Source organism: Sardina pilchardus, chromosome 5, assembly GCF_963854185.1.
Source record: "Sardina pilchardus chromosome 5, fSarPil1.1, whole genome shotgun sequence".
NCBI lineage: Eukaryota > Metazoa > Chordata > Actinopteri > Clupeiformes > Clupeidae > Sardina > Sardina pilchardus.
The window spans coordinates 23139032-23159271 of NC_084998.1; the positions used below are offsets into that span (position 1 = coordinate 23139032).

The 20240-nt window shown below is 41.2% G+C and overlaps 2 protein-coding genes across 4 annotated transcripts in view; one reads left to right on the plus strand and one right to left on the minus strand.

Moving 5' to 3' along the window:
* Positions 1-7783: 7783 nt before the first annotated feature.
* cryba1b (crystallin, beta A1b) lies at positions 7784-11015 on the minus strand. 2 transcript variants are annotated; one of them, XM_062535693.1, is made up of 6 exons: positions 10962-11015; positions 10081-10156; positions 9714-9832; positions 9212-9353; positions 8697-8839; positions 7784-8467 (listed from the first exon to the last, which is right to left on the minus strand). In XM_062535693.1, the coding sequence occupies exons 2-6, from the start codon at positions 10126-10128 to the stop codon at positions 8320-8322; spliced, it is 600 nt and encodes a 199-aa protein (XP_062391677.1). In that variant the 5' UTR covers positions 10129-10156; positions 10962-11015; the 3' UTR covers positions 7784-8319. The 2 variants fall into 2 exon arrangements, with proteins under 2 accessions (XP_062391677.1, XP_062391678.1); XM_062535694.1 differs by having other exon boundaries at positions 10953-10974.
* A 4691-nt stretch (positions 11016-15706) lies between these two features.
* The window catches only part of unc119b (unc-119 homolog b (C. elegans)), a 21729-nt gene continuing 17195 nt past the window's right edge, over positions 15707-20240 (plus strand). For both annotated transcript variants that reach the window (XM_062536971.1, XM_062536972.1), the window contains exon 1: positions 15707-16360. In XM_062536971.1, the coding sequence (XP_062392955.1) occupies positions 16063-16360 (298 nt within the window). In that variant the 5' untranslated portion in view covers positions 15707-16062. The remainder of the gene's footprint in view (positions 16361-20240) is intronic.

Consider the following 20240-nt stretch of genomic DNA (forward strand, 5'->3'; position numbering starts at 1 on the left):
GTATTTACTATTTGCACTATCTACTACGGTACAATCTGTTTTGTCTGGAAATCAAGAAGCGTTACACAAGAAATATCAAAATGCTGATGACACAGTACTCTATGTCTCTTACTGTCTCATGGACTCCAAATGTATACATTTGCTCTGTGGATATCATCCAGCATGTCTCCAATAAACATGAAGAAGCTTATAAACGTATATAATTGTGCCGCATCCATTTTTAATGATTAACTCAACAAATAACTCCCTGTGGTGTGTTTCGATCAGAGATGTAAAAGTACAACTTCAGAAAGTAGAAATCTGCCGAATACCGTACTGGTTCTATCTGTTTGCTTAAAACAGTTGATTTTACTAAAATTTAAGAGTTATGCTAATTAGAATCAGCTGATTAAGTGAATGGTCGGAACAAAAGTAACAAAAGACTTTTACTTTCCGAAGCTGGACATTGACACCTCTGGTTTTGATACTGTGATGTAAAGACTAATGAGCAAGCCTATAATGATACTGTATATTAGGCAAGTACATTTATTTATTTATTTATTTATGTTCCCACTCAAAAGGGTCCTTGCTATTCGTGGATTTCAGCAGGTCCCTTTCCACAGCTGTACCATTTGCAATCAAGGTGCTTCATTTTATATACCTGTGGAAAGGGACCTGATGAAACCCATTAACTAATTTGGCTAAAACAGTGAGTTCCCACTGTATGACTGCATATCATACAGTACACAGTGTCACATAAAGCAAACTGCACACCTTATTGGGTGAATTAAAGATATCTGGGATTCGGGTCCAAAGTAGGTGATGATTTTGTTTTCTCTGTTCTGAGCAGACTTTACTCTGCATTTAGGCATGACAGAAACTTGGCTCTCAGGGCTGTGAGAAAATCAGTTATTCAGCGGTAGGCCTACCACATGTGCTGCCAGTAGCCAGAATGGGCAACTAAAGACCCAAAGCAACAAAAACAAAATCATCAACAAAGCACCCTCCATGCGCAACAAAATCTGTGTTTATCAAGCAGACAATTTGGCCCACAGCACCTGCAGAAGGCTCAACAGTGCCGTTTGGTGTCCCAGACCCCAAAATACACACACACACACACACACACACACACACACACACACACACACACACACACACACACACACATACATACACACACACACACACACACACACACACAAACAAAGCTGATTGCCATCTGTCTCTTCTCCTGTATTGTAGACTCCATGCTTTCCAACTGATACCAAGACCAAATCCTTCTCAATCATTCTGCTCCTGCCCAAAAATATCCCTACCTCTGAGCGCCTTGAGCATGCGTGACTGCTTCCTTTGGATTCCACTTCCTCGTTTTCATTGTTGGGGCAGTCATCTTGATGACTGGATCATTGGAATCTGATCTACAGACTGGCCTTAGCACATTTTAACTCTTCTACAAGCTGATAATTATTTGCTCCAACATTACATAAAAACAACATGGCACCTAGGGCGTTCCTGGCGTCATTATTAGCAAAATTCTCTCAAATCAATCACAAAGGCCACCCAATGAGTGGCAATATCACAAACTGTCAGCACCACAACGTTTTCCAGGCAAGAAGGATCTATTGATGGCATTGAAACCTCAATCAACAATGAATTCTCCAAGCTCCAAGACCTGTCCCCTGTCAGTTAGCTTTCACCCTCATCCTTGCCCATTTTGGACTGTCCTTCAATTTGGCTGACAGAAGGCCATCATGAAGCCTTTCACCTCCAACCCATTTTGATGTCATTAGAAGTACCTCCATTTGGTGAAAGGGTATATCCAGCCATGTAGAAGAATGTAGTGTAACAATTGCAACAAAAAAGCTGTTTATGGTATATAGCTGACACTTGATGATGTCCTAAATCATGTCAGATTAAGTTGACTCATTGGTCAAAACTGACCTATCATTGCTGCGTTCTTCCTTTTTTCCATACACCTCCAGAAACATCAGAACATCACACTCTCCTTTAGAGACCCGATAAGCTATCCCATTCTGGCCAGGAAAGAATGCAGCTCTTTCACAGTACCTCTTGGACGTCTTTCCACCTGGGTCTCATCCAGTGATTAACCTGTTTCTCCAACTGGAGAAATGTCTGCGCCGGTAACACAATATCTATGTCTCTGATCAGCCATAACTGTATCTGTTGCAGATGCCATATACCCCTCCAGGTCAACTTTCCAAACTTCCCTTTTTCCTCCTTAGTGAATAATGGCTCCACAAACTCAAAGGGATCCTTATAGAAGGAAGGAACCCATTCGACTCAATTGATTCTCCACTGTTCCTTTCAATCATTCTCATCAATCAACATTGATGGAACTCCGTTCCTCGACCTCAGAGTTCCTAGACCATTTAACCTTTGGTTTCTGCCCACTTCTTCCCACGTATATACAAGATCTTGTGGGATATAAGATACATTGATTAAAGAATCGTCAAGGGGTATGACCGCCGCTCAGTCCTGCACATTCTCTCCACAAAATGAAATCACACCTGACAAATTGTGTGCAAGCGAGTGTGCGCACTAAAATCAACGCTTCCGTGTCATCCATATGGGGCTGCATGCCCACCAAGTTTCGTGCAGCCTGGTCTTTGGTTGGTCTGTTCAAAACCACTGACATTACTGAAGGAAAAAATAAACAAATAAAAAATCCGTAATGGAAAAAAAAAATCTCTGACTTAATGCCACTTCACTCGCGCTGCGGTTATAACAATGTCCACAGCTCAACTAGACCTTGCAGGTCTTTAAGGGACTGCACAGAATATATAGAACAGCATTGGGTCAGTGATTGTGTGTCAGAGCTGATGTGTGTTGACTCACAGGCATCATTCTGCATCATTGATTAGCCATTACAAGCTGTTAAGAGGCTGAATGAGCCAGAGAGCCTTTTCAACCATCAATCATGGACCAGAGGGACAGGCAGTGCATGTGTGACATTTATCATTCATCCATCCATCCATCCATCCATCTACCTGTCCATTCTTTCATACCTAAAGATAGATATTTTTTTGTTCACAAAAAAACAATTTTAACAATTTACTTGAAGGTATCTACATGAACACATCACCTTGTCATGACATATGAACCCTAACCCTAACCCTAACTTGTCATGACAAAAAACAAATGACACTTAATGACAGAAGCGTTATGTCATAAACATTTAGGACTTGTTTTAAAAGTTTATGACATGTTCATGACAGTGTCACATCACTCTTATATAGATACCTTCAAGGGAAGTGTAACCCATTTGGTGTCATTATCCTTGTTGGAAGCATGGCTGTTTCCTGTTGCACAACAATCAATATGCATGCACCACCACATAGACACAGAAGCCTGCATTGGTCCTATGTAATGTGATATGGACAATATATTGGCTTGTGTCACAGTGTGCATTAAGTCAAAAGCATTTTTCATCATTTTATATGATGAATATTTCGGAAATACTTTATTTATGCGTCGAACACAGTGCTGAATATATAGTTGACACAGGTCAATCTTTATACTTTCTTATTATTAGTTTATGTGGGGATGTTAACATGATAAGGTCTACAAATAACAAAATTGTCCTGTGACATTTTTTTATGAAACATTTCCACAAACAATAAGTTGTGAGATGTATTGGAAGATTGTTCTATGAACAATAATATCACAAAAACATGATAGTTTTATTAACGGTCTCAGTAGTGGTGGTGAGCACCTGATCTGTGTACGCAGAAAATTGATGTACAGTATAATGTAAAATTGTGCATTTATTATTTGGTACATTTGCATTTCTACATATATCTAAGATGTCTGCATATCTAAAGCTGTGGAAAGTCAGGGGGAGAGAATGCAGGGGAGAAATAAGATCAAAAGAACAACCAATCAATATTCTGTCTCTGTTGCCACAGTTTTTACACACAGGTCTGCATTAGCCACCAACAGACTGTTCTTTGAAATGCCTACATTCTATAAGAGCTCAGTCAATGCCCTGTCTGTAACTTGACACCAAGAATGCATTTGTGACTACAGTTTTTTTTAATGTTTTTTTTTACAACAGATTCAACATGTTGTTTCTTGAGTGATTTTACAGTTTGGCTTGTGCACTTATTGTCTTATTGTGCATTATTTCTGCTGACTTCACTGTGTACTATAATCCAGGTCATAAATTGCTTACAATGACTCTCCTTAAGTAGAGAAAATACTTAAACTGAGTCTTCTATACCCTTTCTGATGCATTAGTCTGTTACTTAATGCCCTCTCACGTTCTCAAGTTGTGCTGAGCAATGTAACAGAAGCATTGCCATGGTGTTTTCATCACCGCCCACTATCCTCTGAAACCACAGGCCTTTGGATGCTCTCATCACCATGAAACAGCTCAATTTCCTCTTGCCTTTGTGAAGGCCACTCAGAATTCTGATAAAGAGGGCCCTTATACTTGCTGGGCAAGACCAGCTCATTGTGATGTTACCCTCTGCCTGCATAGAATGTGTAACTCAGTGGTCTAAGGAGCTAGGATGGCAATGGCAAGATGGTTAGAGTCCCAGATGATGACTAGATGTTGCACATCACCATGCCCTTGGATAAGGCACGTCATCTGCATTGTCTCAGTCCACCCAGCTGTAAAATGGGTGTTGGTCGTTACCTGCTTTGCACTGGTGGCCCGTCCAGGGGGCGTGGCTCTCGTCCACTTAGCACCATGGAAACCGGACATTGTTGGAGTGGATTAACTAACCCTCTGCCTGGTTATACAGGTACAAGGTCCACTATCTCAAATATTTATTTGCATAACACTCCTCCTGGTACAGTATCATGCCATTGTATTGAGCAATATTATTTCAGTTAAACACCAATCAGGAAACATAATGCAGGGCTATGAATGCATGCGTTAAAGTTACTCAACATGGTCTCTACCACACCTTATCTAACTCAAGTGAATGACCATGTAAGCCTGTGAAAAACTCTTATGTGTACCTTGATCATCAAACGGCAAGCATTAAGTGTATATTACATGTTTCAGTCCTCAGTGTTAACATACGCTTGCATTTGGCATGTCAATCTTACTCAATTTACTTTGTTGGAGTAGGCTCCCTGATCTAGTTCATGAGCTAGGCAAGCTACTTCCTGGACAGACTGAAGTCCATGCTGAAGTGTGAGATGAGGAGGGGGGCAGGGGAAAGTAGGTTAATTTTACTTGTGTTTTTTGTTGGCAAGCAATAGGGTAGGGGCTCAATAATGATCTCCTATATTTGCATTTATCTACAGTATAACTAAAATAATTGCTATTTGTCTCTGTTATGTATATGGATTTAATGAATGCATTTTTTATTCAGATATTTCTTTAAAACAGGTTGTGAAGGTCAGGGGTCTCCTATTTGCTAGAACCACCACAATGTGCTTCCAAAGTGTGCTGTTACTTTGCCAGATCCAATAATGTTCTTCTCTTGATCTCACGCCCTGTCCAGATCTATTTTAGAGATTAAGCCCTCTGGCAGTACAGTATTGAATTTATTTTCCTTCATTTACGTTCTATACAGCATCTGCTGCACATTGCTTCCATCATCAGTAAAGCTGAAGTTAATGTCAAAATAGAAAAAAAATATAAAAAATACAGTAATACTGATCCTCACAGGTGCTTCTCAGAATAATGGTTAAAAAAGGTGCTTCCTTTCATGGATCTGCATGTTGAAACAGCTTGGATCCGTCACTGTTCAAGTGAAGTTTTGAAATCAATACCACTCTTGGCCAGGCAGCCCATTCCCTTACAGGAAGAGAGCAGAACCTCCTGGGAGGCCTAATGTAGCAGTCCATTAAACTTCACATTTTGCGGGTGCGCCGCTCTACTGACAGAAACGTTATAATCCTACAGCAGACTGACAATCTGAAAAGCCAGCTAGAAATGAAGAGAGCTTCACCAAAGGAGCAGTGTTCTCCTGAAATACAATATTGTTAGACTACACCCCAGCTTGTATTACATCTATAATATTGAAAAGGGCAAAAAATAAAAAATAAAAGTACAGCTATGACATTGACCATAATGCCACATGCAAGACTGATTGTGCATATTGTGCTTAGTTTCTCCAAGAGATGCATCATTCTGGCATTGGTCAACTTAGTGATGTGTCTAACTAATGCTTCAAGCTTCAAGGTCTATTCTATAGTATTGCATGCAGATTGTCATTGTCAAGATTGCAGTATGGGTAGGATAGCCAACAGGCTGCTCTGAGCCTTTTCCTCTTCCTTTTATACCTTCACTCAGAACGAGTGGCCATGTCTGGTATTGCCTTGTTGATTCATTGTATTATCATCAATTGCTCTCTGGTTAAAAGGCTTCTGGTTACCAAGGATGCCGTGCAGCCAGCCACTTAAGTACTGAGAAAGCTCCCAGGAGAAGAGGGAAGAGCAAAGAGATTTGAAGGGTGTGGAAATGATTAAGATTTAGGATCCTGACTGAGGTCATCAGATGGCTCTGTGTGGAAACACTCAGGGAGAAAATACAGGAACAACATCAGAATGGATGCTGACAGAGTCAGGAACTGTGTCATTAATTACAAAGACAACAAGACAAAGACGACAAGACACTACTGAGCAATAAGGTGATGTCAGGATGTCACATGACCAGGGAAAGGGTCATTTGGTGAGCACTAACTGACAAATGTGTTACACTAAAACCTAAAAAGAACAGCATAAATGCAGGCAGTACTTGTTGTGCAATTACTGCTCCACTGCAAGACCTCTATAAGTTTCAGCAACAGCACGCCTGGCATTAGCATATACAGTCTAGATTTCTCTGAGACTGACAAGCTGGATAGTATTCTGTGGCCATGAGAGAGGGAAAGGAAGATATGAAGTGCTTGAGAGATCACTGAATGAGATATTTCTGCTACCACCTGCTGGACATCTCTGAGAGCTCAGTTGCTTCCTGGTGATCTTATTTAAAATCTTATCAGTGAACAATTCAAGTTGGTGGTTGAAGATGTACAAACTTTTCAGCATCAGGCTGTGATTTTCTGGTTATATTCACAGGTGGAAGAAATTTGTTTGTGAAGGCTTTTGGTGTGTTAGATCATAGCAGCTCTTGATGATCACCATGAGGCAGTGAACTACTGTTGAATTGGATGAGCCCAAGGGTGAGCCCTTGTGGAACACCTTAAGATATTGATTTGGCCAAAGACTATGGATGTGTATTTGAATTCAAAAGGTATAAAACACTTACACTATTGTAATCGAGTCTGTCTGTCCATCTCTGTGTGCCTCTGGTCTCTCTCTCTCTCTCTCTCTCTCTCTCTGTGTGTGTGTGTGTGTGTGTGTGTGTGTGTGTGTGTGTGTGTGTGTGTGTGTATGTGTGTGTGTGTGTCTGTGCATATAACTTAAAAAAAAAAAAAAAACATATCTCATTTCACCTATTTTGATTATGTGAAATAGGGTCCCAGTGCAGGATTTATTTCTATTTTTTTCACTGACCAATTATAGGGGTGAAGGTCTGCAGTCGCTTGACTGTTGTAGTTGTTTATGAGACTCATCCAAAACACTCTGTGAAAACTTCAATTCTTTGAGCATGGCAGCAGTGATGTGCGCTTGGGGACTTATTAGGGACTGTGACTGGCATCCTTTACAGAACTGTTGCTGAGTCACTCAATCCCAGAGTTAAATGTTTAATCTTGTTTTAACTGTCTGTATCATGGCTTGAGGCCTTTTTTGATGGATGTAGCAGCTTAAAAGGCTGAAGATGACCTGGTGCATTTTGGTGTGTATTTAATTCAACTGAAAAATTAAACACAAGAACAGATGCACGCAAAACACACAGTCAATTTATTTCATAATAATTACACCCTTTTACTGTGTTCTGATTTTGCTCACTCTCTTTATTCATCGATCTCGTTACCATGGTTACCATAGCGACTGCAGATGTTACAATCATGACGTGTGACGATGGACAAGAGGAGGCAGCCTGCCACACCACAGCCGTCCTGTGATTCTGGCGATTCGTACAGGTGGTTTTGTCGTTCCTTCTTAACTTAAATCCTTTCTGGTTTTTTACTTTCTTTCTGTCTTTTTTCTCACATCCTATCTTTTCCTGAAGTGATGGGTAAAAAGTGCTGTGAACAATGTTTCAGTGGTGTACCACCAGGTCTTGGGGGGCCTGTGGTCCTTGTGGTCTAGCCAGACCTGCAGGGCTAGGAGCAGTAAAATGGAGGTGGAGTCATGAGAGGTGGGAGCAGGTGCGGGAGGGCAGGGAGTGTTAAGGAAGCGAAGGGTGAAGGGAAGTAAGGAAGTGAGGAAGGAAGGTAGGGAGGAAGGAAGGAAGGGCACTGGAGGGTCCTCTCACTGCTGGACTCTACGGATGGACTGGATCTGGAAGGTCTGAGCGTGGGAGCCAAACTCTCTGTAGTGCTTGTACTCTCCTCCATGGCAGTCACACTCCATGATGTATTGGTGTCCACGGTAACCAGGATACTGGTAGCACACCCAGCTGGAGGAGAGGGAAAGGTTGTTGAGTGTATAGATTGTTTTTGTATCAAAATAACAATAGCAGTGTTGTTGATCTATCTGTGAGGGAACTTCTAGCTGCTAACAGAGTACACATCCTAGTGTACTCTGTTACTCAGAGTACACTCTCATTTGAAGTACCGTTTCATTAACAAACGCAAGAGCAAAGAATTGCTCTCACTTTCACCACAGTCTGGGACCCTGATACTTACGCTCCACTCTGGACATTCATAGAGCCGACCTCGCTCATGCCCCAGCCCATGGCCTGAAGAGAGGGGTAGTCATCGCACATCTCCCACTGCTTGCCCATGAAGTTGGGGCAGTCGTGCACAACCATGCGGCACTCCTTGTGACTCTGCTCCGGGCATAAAGAGAGGACATTACATGTCAGACGTAGCCAGGATTATTAGGTAGGTATTTGTGAACATAATGCATTACATTATGCATATGAATGTACGTAATGTTCAAGGAGGAGAGATTTGACTTGGCATGAATCAAAAAAGCATCCTAAACCTTGAATGTTTTGTGGATAAAGGATTGTTCAAAGACTAATGTAATTTCCAGCAGGAGGGTCTGGGTAGTAAATCGGGTTAGCTAGCCCAGTTAGCACTGCCCAGCGCAATGCCCTTGCTCACAGGCAATTTTAGTACTATAGAAGCGAATGCTGTTTGTGTTGCTCTAGCAGATACATGTCTGACGGCAGTTAAACATGTGATGTGATACTCACAGCGGAGTAGATGGGGCGGAAGGACATCATCCTCTCGATGTGATAGGCGTTGCTGCCGCTGTAGGCCTCCCAGCAGGGGTAGTCTCCTCTCTCCAGGATGAACTGCTGGCCGCAGTAGCTGGAGTGCTCATAACCCACCCAGCTGAAGACAGAGCACAAGAGGATAGGGACAGCGATTGAGGTATGGCAGTCATAGATGATAAGATGATGAGAAGACAAAGAAGAATGGGGTTTGAGAAGAAGAGGGGGGTAAAAGTTAGCCTAGCAATCTAGACGCACCCTAGCGGCAAAGTTTGGCTTGCCAGGCTAGGTAAAAGTTGTTTAGCTATTTATTTAGTTGTACTAACTTCCATACTGACTTCCTTAAGCTGTTCAATGATACATTGATTCAATATTATATTGAACATTTACATGTAGAGGAAGAGGGTTACACGGTGGACCCTTCATGAACCAGGAAGTTTGACTTGAGTTGGATCTTTCCCTTCTCAACTTGAACACTTACGCGCCACACTCCACCTTCAGAGAACGGATGTTATCCATGCCGCACTCCATGATGTTCTGGCAACAGGAAGTGAACTCCATGCGCCTTCCCTGGAAGTGCTGCTGGTCGTACACGGTAATCTGGCAAGATAGAAATGTAAAAGTTAGATCGTTGGGTGTTGGTAGTCCTGGTTGTGTTTTATCTTGTCTTGTCTTGTTTATCTTTCTTGCATGAAAATTAAGATTTGAAACTACAGTGCAGTGAGCCATGTTCGTGTGTGTGTGTGTGTGTGTGTGTGTGTGTGTGTGTGTGTGTGTGTGTGTGTATGTGTGTGTGTGTGTGTGTGTGTGTGTGTGTGTGTGTGTGTGTGTGTGTGTTTAAAACTCACCTTCCAAGGGCCCATGGGCATGGGGTTCATGGGATTTGTCAGAGCCATTTTGTCTTATTCCTGATTACTAACAGACCTGCAAAACAGAGAGAAGTTGTTCTGTACACAAAGCTCCCTCACATGAAGACAAAGCACTGGACTTCCAGAGGGTTCTGGCTGACCAAAGGGTATTCACTCTAGCTGTCAAAAAGGACCACCGAACTAATGAAGTGCCGCTACAGCATTGTTGCTGTTATCCCTTTCGCTCCATTATCAGTCTGAACAATCAGACCCTGACACCAGAAAAAAAGCCATTTAAAGCCGCAGAAGGCTGGAACAAACACTTTCGAACCTTTTAACTAAAAAGAAAAATGGAAAAAAGGAATTCAATGACTGAATTATTTATGGACACTCAACATCTTATGCCACTTGCATCATATTGTAGAGATATCTGTAGGCCTACTCATGTATATCTATAAATCAAGTTAAGATAGAAGTAACACAAATGGTTTGCAAAAGGATCTATACTCCATCAGGTACATTAATACACAAATACAGCAACTTGATATATCGCAATTGTAGTTCTAAATGTAGTTCTACCAACAAAAAAACATTAAATTATTCTATTAATAGTTCCCTTTAAGTGGCACTAATTAAATAATTAATATATTTCAACTTATACACAATTTCGTTTTTTTTGTGTTTAAAATTACTGTATCCTCCTATTGATAATGATACATTCTCACATTAATAGATGATTTTACTAATCAAGTGAAATTGCTGGAAAATAAATATTTTAAGAAAAATATGATCCAAATGAAATCTGATTATTTAAAAAAATAAAATAATAATAATAAAAAAAAGAACTGTTCACCAATGCATCCATGGCTTACCAGACCTACCCAAATAATGAGCTGTGTGCGCTGACTGGATACCAATCGGTCTCGTGTCCCAGGCACTGTGGGGGTATTTATACAGGGGACGGGTGAATGCCCAGTGACTCATTTGACTGGGCTGCCGTCAGCACTTTGCCAGGGGCCCCTTTGTCTGCGGGCTGAGCCTGAGCTTTAGTGCCCTAACACAACCCCATACAAAGCAGGTAGCACTGTCCAGGAGCACAAAACAAGGCCCGCGGCTCCCAATAGGTAACATGGTCACAGACTCACAGTCAACATGGTGGAAATGTTTCACACAGTAAGATGCTGTGCATATGTTGCCACTCTAGAGTGTATTTTAAAATTTGAATCTGGGGTATATGATTATCTTTATATAAGCATGTCAATTTACTCGTTAAACTTAGGTATTGTGCCACATGTTGGCTTTGTGAAGTAGACTGAGATTTTGGAAATCATGAGCCACAAGGAGCCTCATCTCCATCACTGCATCACTATTAATGGTGGGCATTCACATTTCACTTTTTGGACAAGTATACTGTATCTGCTACAGCGCTTAGTGAACTTGTTACACTGTGTGTGTGTCTGTGTGCATTGACATCCCTTAACCAAAAAAAAAGAAGTTCTGAGAATGAAATGAGAAGTTATAAACCCTGAAAAGGTCAAAGGTCGCGTTTAGACTCATTTGAACATTAATTTAGACTGATGCACTGTTACGTATGTGCAGGAAAAGTGACAACGATATCTGCTTCTTTTGAGTTTCTCTGGGTTTCAGAGGTATTGCCAGAGCAGGAGACACCAGCAGAATTACACCTTAAGGGACGATGATCCATATTCTCTGAACCCCCCCACCCACCCCCAACCCCAACCCCAACCCCAACCCCAACCCTGACTAAGTAGTATTAGCAGCAGACATACTGTCCCAATGGGCATTTTCTGTGGGTATCTACTAGCAGCTCTCATGCCTTACACTGAGATCTGCTGCTGGGTGGGAGCGGTTGTCTGTGGGCATAATTATATTCGCTTTGTGTTTTCGCTCACTATACCAGCAGCAAAAACGGAATCAAGCGATCACTCCTTTTGGATTTTGGTTCACTTGCCTCTTGCTCACTTCTTGCCTCTTGGAAAGCACATTCTTTGCACAAGGGATGTTCAGCTGCATTCACATTTGACTTTTGTTGCATGTCACTGTCATTTTCCAGAACACATTCTTACCATAACTTCCCCTCATGTTACTTTGTCTGTTCTGTGTTTTAGTTTGCTCGTTGCATTTTTGTTTGTGTTTTATGTTTTATATCTCTGTTTGTATTTGTGAATGAAACTTTTTATCTCATTTGCTGCCCACCTTGACCGGCACTCTCTGGCAGAAGAGGTATTGCATCTAAATGGAACCTTCCTAAAAGGATAGATAAAATAATAAATGCATTATTGGGTTTGTATAGTGCATTTTATAATACAGCCTTGTGTTTGTAACTTCTTTGGCGATCATAACTTCAACACAATCAATCAATCAATCAATCAATCAATCTGTTTGATTTTTAAAAAGATTACACTACACATCAATGTGGGTAAATAAGCTGCACAATAGTGTAGTCTGAGGGACATTATCTGCTGTCATTTCAGATGTGGCAGCCATGAACATAACATAAATTAATAAAATAAAGAATAATAACATAAAAAGTCATAAAGTGTTCATTAATATGATTATTACATAAGAAATACTAATATTGTTTGATAATATTGAATGTTCCCATTTTTCGTAGAATAAATGCAAACTAGGAATAGTAAGACTAATGCTAAAACAGACTAGGTGCTTTAGGAGAAATGTGTGGATTTGCACACCAGTTAAAACACTGAAGGCCTGCTATACTGTCACATTCAGTAACCGTAGTTCCTAAAATGCAGACACATGTTGGAAATAGAAGACATTGAAAACAGATGATTTGTTGGTTGATGATTTTTCTGTCATCTGCTATCACAACAGGTCACCCAAAACGTCTGACTAACTACATGACTAAATGTCCAGTGATGGTAATCAAGGGAATAGTTTTGCCTGACCTCTATTAGTTGTATTATAGAATAAAGTAGTAGTGTATTTGTAAACTGATGTCCACCAGAGAAACGCATTCCTACACCAGATGAAAAATCTGCATGTGTGTTATTTTCTCAAATGCTTGGTAGTTAACACCTGTTGTGCATGAAAGAATGAATGAATGAATGTCTGCCTGGTATGTGTGTGTGTGTGTGTGTGTGTGTGTGTGTGTGTGTGTGTCTGACTCTCTCTCTCTCTCTCTCTCTCTCTCTCTGTCTCTCTCTCTGTGTGTGTGTGTGTGTGTGTGTGTGTGTGTGTGTGTCTGAGTGCAATGCTTTTCTGCTGATGAGGACAGCTATCCAACAGTGACAAAGAGTTGGGCCTAGTCAGCAGGCCAGTGCCACACACACATACACACACACACACACACACACACGCACGCACGCACGCACACACACACACACACACACACACACACACACACACACACACACACACACACACACACACACACACACACACACACACACACACACACACACACACACACACACACACACACACACACACACACACACACACACACAGCCATACATGTTCTACATTGCTGACAGGCAGGGATCATGTCATTCTCTCTTATACCTCAAACACTGTGAAGAGACTAAATCTGACCCAAAGCTATCGAGAGAGAGCCAATCATTCACTTCAGAGCCTACTTCGGTAGCCTATACTGAAAAGCCTATTGCTTGATCAATCAAATATGTACTGTATGCAAAATGCTTACCTTGGTAGAATAATAATAGCAATAAACCACTGATCAACACACCTCATGACGTGATTTATGGATTTATGATATGGTAGTTTTGTGATCGATATAATACTACTTGACACATGCAACACAGAGAAAATACTTTAAATTCAGTCAGGAGCCATTATTTTCCCAGCAGTAGCCTACTTAAAAAATATGAAATATGAGTCTGTATGAAACTTTTGTTTCGAAATTACTCTAGTGAGCAGGGCCAGCAGGGCCAACAGGGCCAACATCAAATAAAACACGATTATCACCAATTAAATAGTCTGTTTACACTAGATTTTGAGAGTGCATCAGACGGATCATAACAGCACCAAATAGAAGTATAAACCACCAAGACACACTTTGCTGAGTTGGCTTGGAGTGCTTTTGACCATATGTAGTCTTTTGTAGTGGATGCATAGGCAGAGATTGTCCTCATGTTAGGGGCTAATAGGGCACACCTAACCAAACCAAACCAAAACGTCACACCAACTCATGGTTACTGATTATAAAGTATGTCACTCACATTATTAAAGACTATATTATAGACTTATGCCCATATGTTCTCTATATCTGAGTGTTCATGAGAGACCACAGCGATTATGCTCATGTGATGTTGACTGAGCCTTTTAATTAAGAAGCTGTGTCACTGATGCATTTTGAAATAACCCTATTGCCTATTTCATGAGCCTGTATAAAAACGCATTGGGCTCCTCCAAAATTTTAAAGCGCATTCCACTTTGCCTCGTGGCACAGTGTGCCTTGGTGCACTGGTTGAGAAGTACTGCAATAAAAGATATCCTTAAAGCAATTCACTCTAGTTTTATGAAGTTCTTCATGGACATCTCGGTGCAAAATGTTAAAATGTTCCTGATTGATTCCATAGTTAGATGTTCAAGCCCATCCAGTATCTCATCAAGCTGGCAGCCAGTTACCTTTTGGCAGACATCTTGCAGACAACTGAGGGGTTATAAGGGTGTTGATAAATTGTGGTTATGTAACATACTCTTATTATTCAAGACAGACTATGTTTATTAACAATAACTGTAAGATATCATGTTTAGATTTTCATTTGCTTTGAACATAATGGACAGACACAAAATGGCAACATATTTGTATGCTGTGTCGCTGATAGGAATGTTCAGTCAAGTTCCAGCAGGTGGTCATGCACTGCACTTTAAAACAAGTGTACTCAGACCTGCTTTATACTTCTGCTCAGACAGTGACCCCTAGTGGTCTTATATGGTGCTGTTAGAGTTGCTATGATGTCATCCAAATATTTGCTTGTCTTGAGGTCAGTAGCCGGATCCAGGATAGTTTTCTTTCATAAGCCTCGACATGAATTGATATGATTATTGAAAAGAGCAGTCAAGGTTTGTTAGAAGCGTATGCATCAGTAAAAGAGACGGCAAAGAACCTATTCTTTTTGACGGGGGAAAACAATTGACCATACTCACCATTGGCCTGAAAAGTCCTAAAAGTTTCGGTTAAGTTGGAAATGTTGAACAATGATGCCAGGCCTACGTTGTTAGAAATCAGTTATTTACAGTTATTTATTTTATAGTTTGTAAACTTAAGTTACATGGCTGTCATTTTTCAGTTATCCGTATAGGCCTGGTTTGAGTTAAGCTACAATTTATTCTGAACACATGTTTTTTTATATATATAGACTAAAAAGAAAAGGTCAGTTGATAGTTTTGTTTAAAGAGTATATAGAGTAATGTACCGTAATTGAGAAAACATGAAGTCTTCTGTTATCTGCCTTAAGGTTAATGAACATTCATCACCCATAGCCTTCAATTACAAGACAACAGTTTAAGTAAACCTATGTCAACCTAAATGCTTTTCTCCAATCTACGCAACGTGGTAAGAGTTCTAAATGATATTTTGTGCATGGTTTAACGTTAACCTGTCATTCAGTCTGGAGAACTAGACGAAGGGTGCGTTTTTCTATTAATATTGTAGTTATAATATTGCCTCAGTATCATCCGATATCGAAGTGAATGTTGCCATTCCTTCGCTATATGGTCGCATGTGTATTGAACGCTGCGTAAAGGTGACTGAATGAGACTCTCAAGAACTGACTGTGCTTGCTTACTCTGCTTCGACGAACGTTTGTGGGAGGACTGTTATGCGTCTGTGCGGATGTCGAGTCTGAAGCTATAGCTCGTCTAGAATAAGGGCTTTAAATTAAGAACTAAGCGGGCGACCTGCTCAAGGGTGAGGGAGGGTGACTGTTTTGTATCTTGCTCGACCAGGAGGAGGGGGAGGAGGGAGGACGGATAATGAGCTATTCTTGTACTAACACAGGCAAGAGCCAGGACCCATCTAGCGCTAAGAAGTCCGGTGGTAATAATCCCGGCAGTTGCGGTGGTAGCGGAGAAACCAGCAGCAGCAGCAACAACAGCCACAATAATTGCGGTAGCCAGGCGAACGCGAACCCCAATTCAGCCGAGGCGATGAAAGTCAAGGTGGGCTGCAACACGACAGACGTCGGGGTACCAGCTACCACGGAGGAGGAATTGCAGGCGAATACGATAATTACACCCGAGGATGTATTGGGTTTACAGAAGATCACTCAAAGTAAGTCAGATTTATGTCAATGGACAATTCAATGTGTACAATGTCGCTTTCAGCTTCAGGGTTCATGTAGTCGCGTCACACCAATTGTTGCGACGTTGTGATGCAAAGCGCGACACATCAAATAGGTACCTGTATTTGTGTCTCAGGCTAATTGTCATCTTAATCAGACATTTCACCTGTGAGTCGGTGTGAGGTAGGCAACGCATCATTCGCAGGCATGCGTTGCTCTTTCAAGTAGCTTGAACTTAACGCATCCTAACATAGCCCGTATAAAACATCCTCATGCTGTGACACATTGTCTGCCCTTGTCACAAGCAGTACTATCTAAGATAGCCTACCTGTGCAGTGACTCTATGGAGGCAGTGGGATGCATACTTACATGCTACCACCATTACATCCTATCGCCATTCATTCATGTCAACACGGTCGTCGTTTACTTTACTGAAACGAACTCCTGTTCCAATCCATAATATGAACGTTATCACCATGCTGAACGTACTTGGCGCTGATCAGAATCCCCAAATAAGTAGCATATATGGTTGACCTTTGCATGAATTGCCATTTGTTCTGGAAAATGAATAGCTAATGCATCACACTTACGGGAATAAAATCATTGGCCACTGAGAGATAATTTCTTTGAGCCCTAGGCTGTGGAATGAACATGCCAATAGTCTATTTATGGTGATGGGGTCATTGCAGGAAATGCATGTCTGAACTAACAAGCATAGAGCCATAAGATGAGCTTAGGCGTGGAACTGATAAACTGTTCATTAACATAGCTTGAAGCAAGAATGCCTTGACACATAGTTTGTCATTGCTATTGTACAGGTTAACAGAGATGTTCACATACACATGCATACAGATTACATACAGAAGATGTTTTCCTCCTCATATAGCATGCACATTGCTAAAGGATAAGGATAAGCTGATTCCTTACTTCTCCACTCCTAAGAATGGTTAGGTAACAGGTGGCCAAATAGCCTGCATACTACTGTATTTAAAGTGTCACATAATGGCTTACACAACACCCAGCATGAAGTCACTCCTCATTCAAAAAGGTCCCCTGCACACCTCAGGAAGCTAAGACTTAATCGCTGTGTTCCTGCATGGCATGCCCTTGCAGATAAACTTCTACATGTTACAGTGACACAGAGGAGTCTAATTAAAGGCATGTATAGGCCTAATGTTCCAATGATCAATGTTCCATTAAGTATCTCATGGGTATCGCCTGGACTTCACAAACACTTTCCAGCTAGACCCAGCTGGGACCGTTTGGGTTTTGGACCCCCCCACCCCCACCCTCTCCACCCACTTAGCTGAAGATGCTGCGGATCAACGATAATGTGTCTGGCTGATTGTACACAAGATCGGAATAGTAATTTCAAGTAGCAAGATGAGGTATCTGTGATTAGGTTTCACAGGTGGCCTCGTCAGCCTGCTTGCTTCTAATCCCAAGTGCCTTGTCTACATTTTGTCCAACCACTTTCAATACGTACGCAGAAAGAGACATGCATGTGCTCACCTGCACACCAACAGACCTTTAGAGTGTCACTCACCCCTCTGGTGCTGGACACGTACACATACAAACACACATTCACAAAGCACATGGTTAAAAAGGGCCTACCTGCTAGCCTGGCAGGCGCCTACCACTTCTACGTACCTGTAGAAATATAGACAGGATGAGAGGACGCAACATTTTCAGTCGGGAAATAAGATAATTAACTCAACTTTCACTTTAAGATGTAGGCTCTGGCATGCAACAAGTGACTTAAAGTTACTTTCAGACAGGTGATTTAAACGATTAGTGATTTGTTATGACATTGACATTGCCACTTTAACAAACAGTCCCTTGAGAAATAATCAAATAATTAAATTGTACTGCTCAACTGCGTCGTTGGGTTCAGGTGACCCTGCCGTTCATGCTTGTCCCTTCACACACAGGGGCGTGTTTCTTTCTTCAATCACATCTGTCCCATACAAATGGGACTCATTATGAGCTGAAGAAAGTGCAGGATGAAGTCAAAACCCAGGTGCTTGTCATTAGAGACGTTTCCATGTATATTGATTAATATGAATATAAAATCTGAACCCGTTTACCTCAATCAAAAGCATTTTTTTGTTGTTGTTTTCTTTGTTTTTTTTTTTTTTTATTATTCAGTTTTTATTAGGGACCATGTACAATCTCAAACATAAATGTTGCCATTTGATGTATTGTGCCAGAGTTAGCCTGGGGCTAATTTGCATCTGCAGTCCCTGGCAGGACATAATAAAAGTAATATAGATGGGTGTCTACCTTTGGGGCCTGCTCCTGAGCAGTCCTGGGTGAGGAGAACACTTTCAGTTTCGCACCCTCCAACACGAGCAATGACAAAACACTGAGGCAAAAAAGGAGAAAGCAAAAATGTGATAGTTGTTTGGTTGTTACTTTCCAGACTGGTCTTGTATGATCTTATGACAAAACCACTGATTGCCTGAAGGCTGCTGAATTTACAGTGTCAGTGATGCCCAGCATAACAGTGTCTGACCACCATTCTACTGATATCCTGGACAAATGTATGCTTTTTACAAATTAAAGCAAACATAAGCTGTGAAACATAAAACATAAAGCTCCATAAAATGTACAAAATGAAAATAAATATAAAGAAAACAGCATTTCATATTCAAACTCCTTATGTGTAAATACTTTATTTCGTCCCTGTATTTATTCGTTAATTTGGATCTCCAGGGAGCTGCACACTAATTAACTCATTCTGCAGGACATGGCTTATGGCGTCAAGGCTTTCACAGCGAACCTTGATAAGTGACCTACTCCCTGTGTTTGTGAGACTTTTACCATGGTTACAGGTGCCCATGGGGGTCCCCTCCACTCAGTGCTACTCGAAAGCCAGTTTCCCAAGGGGGCCGTGAAATCTGAGAGAGGGTCCACACATAACACATATATCTAGCGCATATATATATATATATATATATATGTGTGTGTGTGTGTGTGTGTGTGTGTGTGTCATAGCCTTCTCTCCTTCTTTCACTATCACTATCTGTATCACTCTCTTCTTTCTCTTCATTCTCTTCTTTGCCATTTTTTATATATATATATATATATATGTGTGTGTGTGTGTGTGTGTGTGTGTGTGTGTCATAGCCTTCTCTCCTTCTTTCACTATCACTATCTGTATCACTCTCTTCTTTCTCTTCATTCTCTTCTTTGCCATTTTCAGGGCAGAGAGAGTATTGCAAGACAGACAGAGAGATAGATTAAGAGAAGGAAAAGGAAGACAAATAAAGATCTTTGTGCTTAGAATGAGTCAGGACGTGCCGTTTTTGTGGTGTGAGTGTGCACTTTTAGAACAGATAGTATGTGCCACATCGTCTAAAAAAATACAGTGTATCTGATATAGATGACCGAGCGAGCGGTAGAAATTTCACAACGCATTCAAATTGACCATTTAATCACTGGCTGAACGTGAAGAGGTCTATGCAGTGGTGTAGTGATACGCAGGACTATGCAGTGTACCCACTTAAAAAGCATCACCATCTCAGTATACCCACTTAATGTAAAATAGGCAAGGATAGGTATTAACATCACAGTATACCCATTACAACTACCTAGACTCCTTCACAGTCTACCCACTACAGCTATCTAGACTACACCACTATGTCTATGGCTGCAGACAGGACTGGGATGAACACACACAGTTGCCATGGCACACAGGTATATTGTTTGTAGAAGTGGTTCAGTTTGTGTGAAAAAGCGGTAATGGTTCCTCGGGGTGTTGCAACCCACCGGAGCTGTTTATCTCTCTGCTCTTGACCCAGAGGTGATGCAATGCATATGCTAGCCTAAGCCTGCATGGATTATTGCAACAAAACACAAACATGTGCT

What these genes read in the sequence shown, in the direction of transcription:
- cryba1b (XM_062535693.1), bottom strand. Translation starts at nt 10,128, where the DNA reads ATGGCTCTGACAAATCCCATGAACCCCATGCCCATGGGCCCTTGGAAG. An exon ending in TGCCCATGGGCCCTTGGAAG is followed by an intron (nt 9,833 to 10,080) that starts GTGAGTTTTAAA and finishes CTATCTTGCCAG; the next exon opens with ATTACCGTGTACGACCAGCA. An exon ending in CTGAAGGTGGAGTGTGGCGC is followed by an intron (nt 9,354 to 9,713) that starts GTAAGTGTTCAA and finishes CTCTGTCTTCAG; the next exon opens with CTGGGTGGGTTATGAGCACT.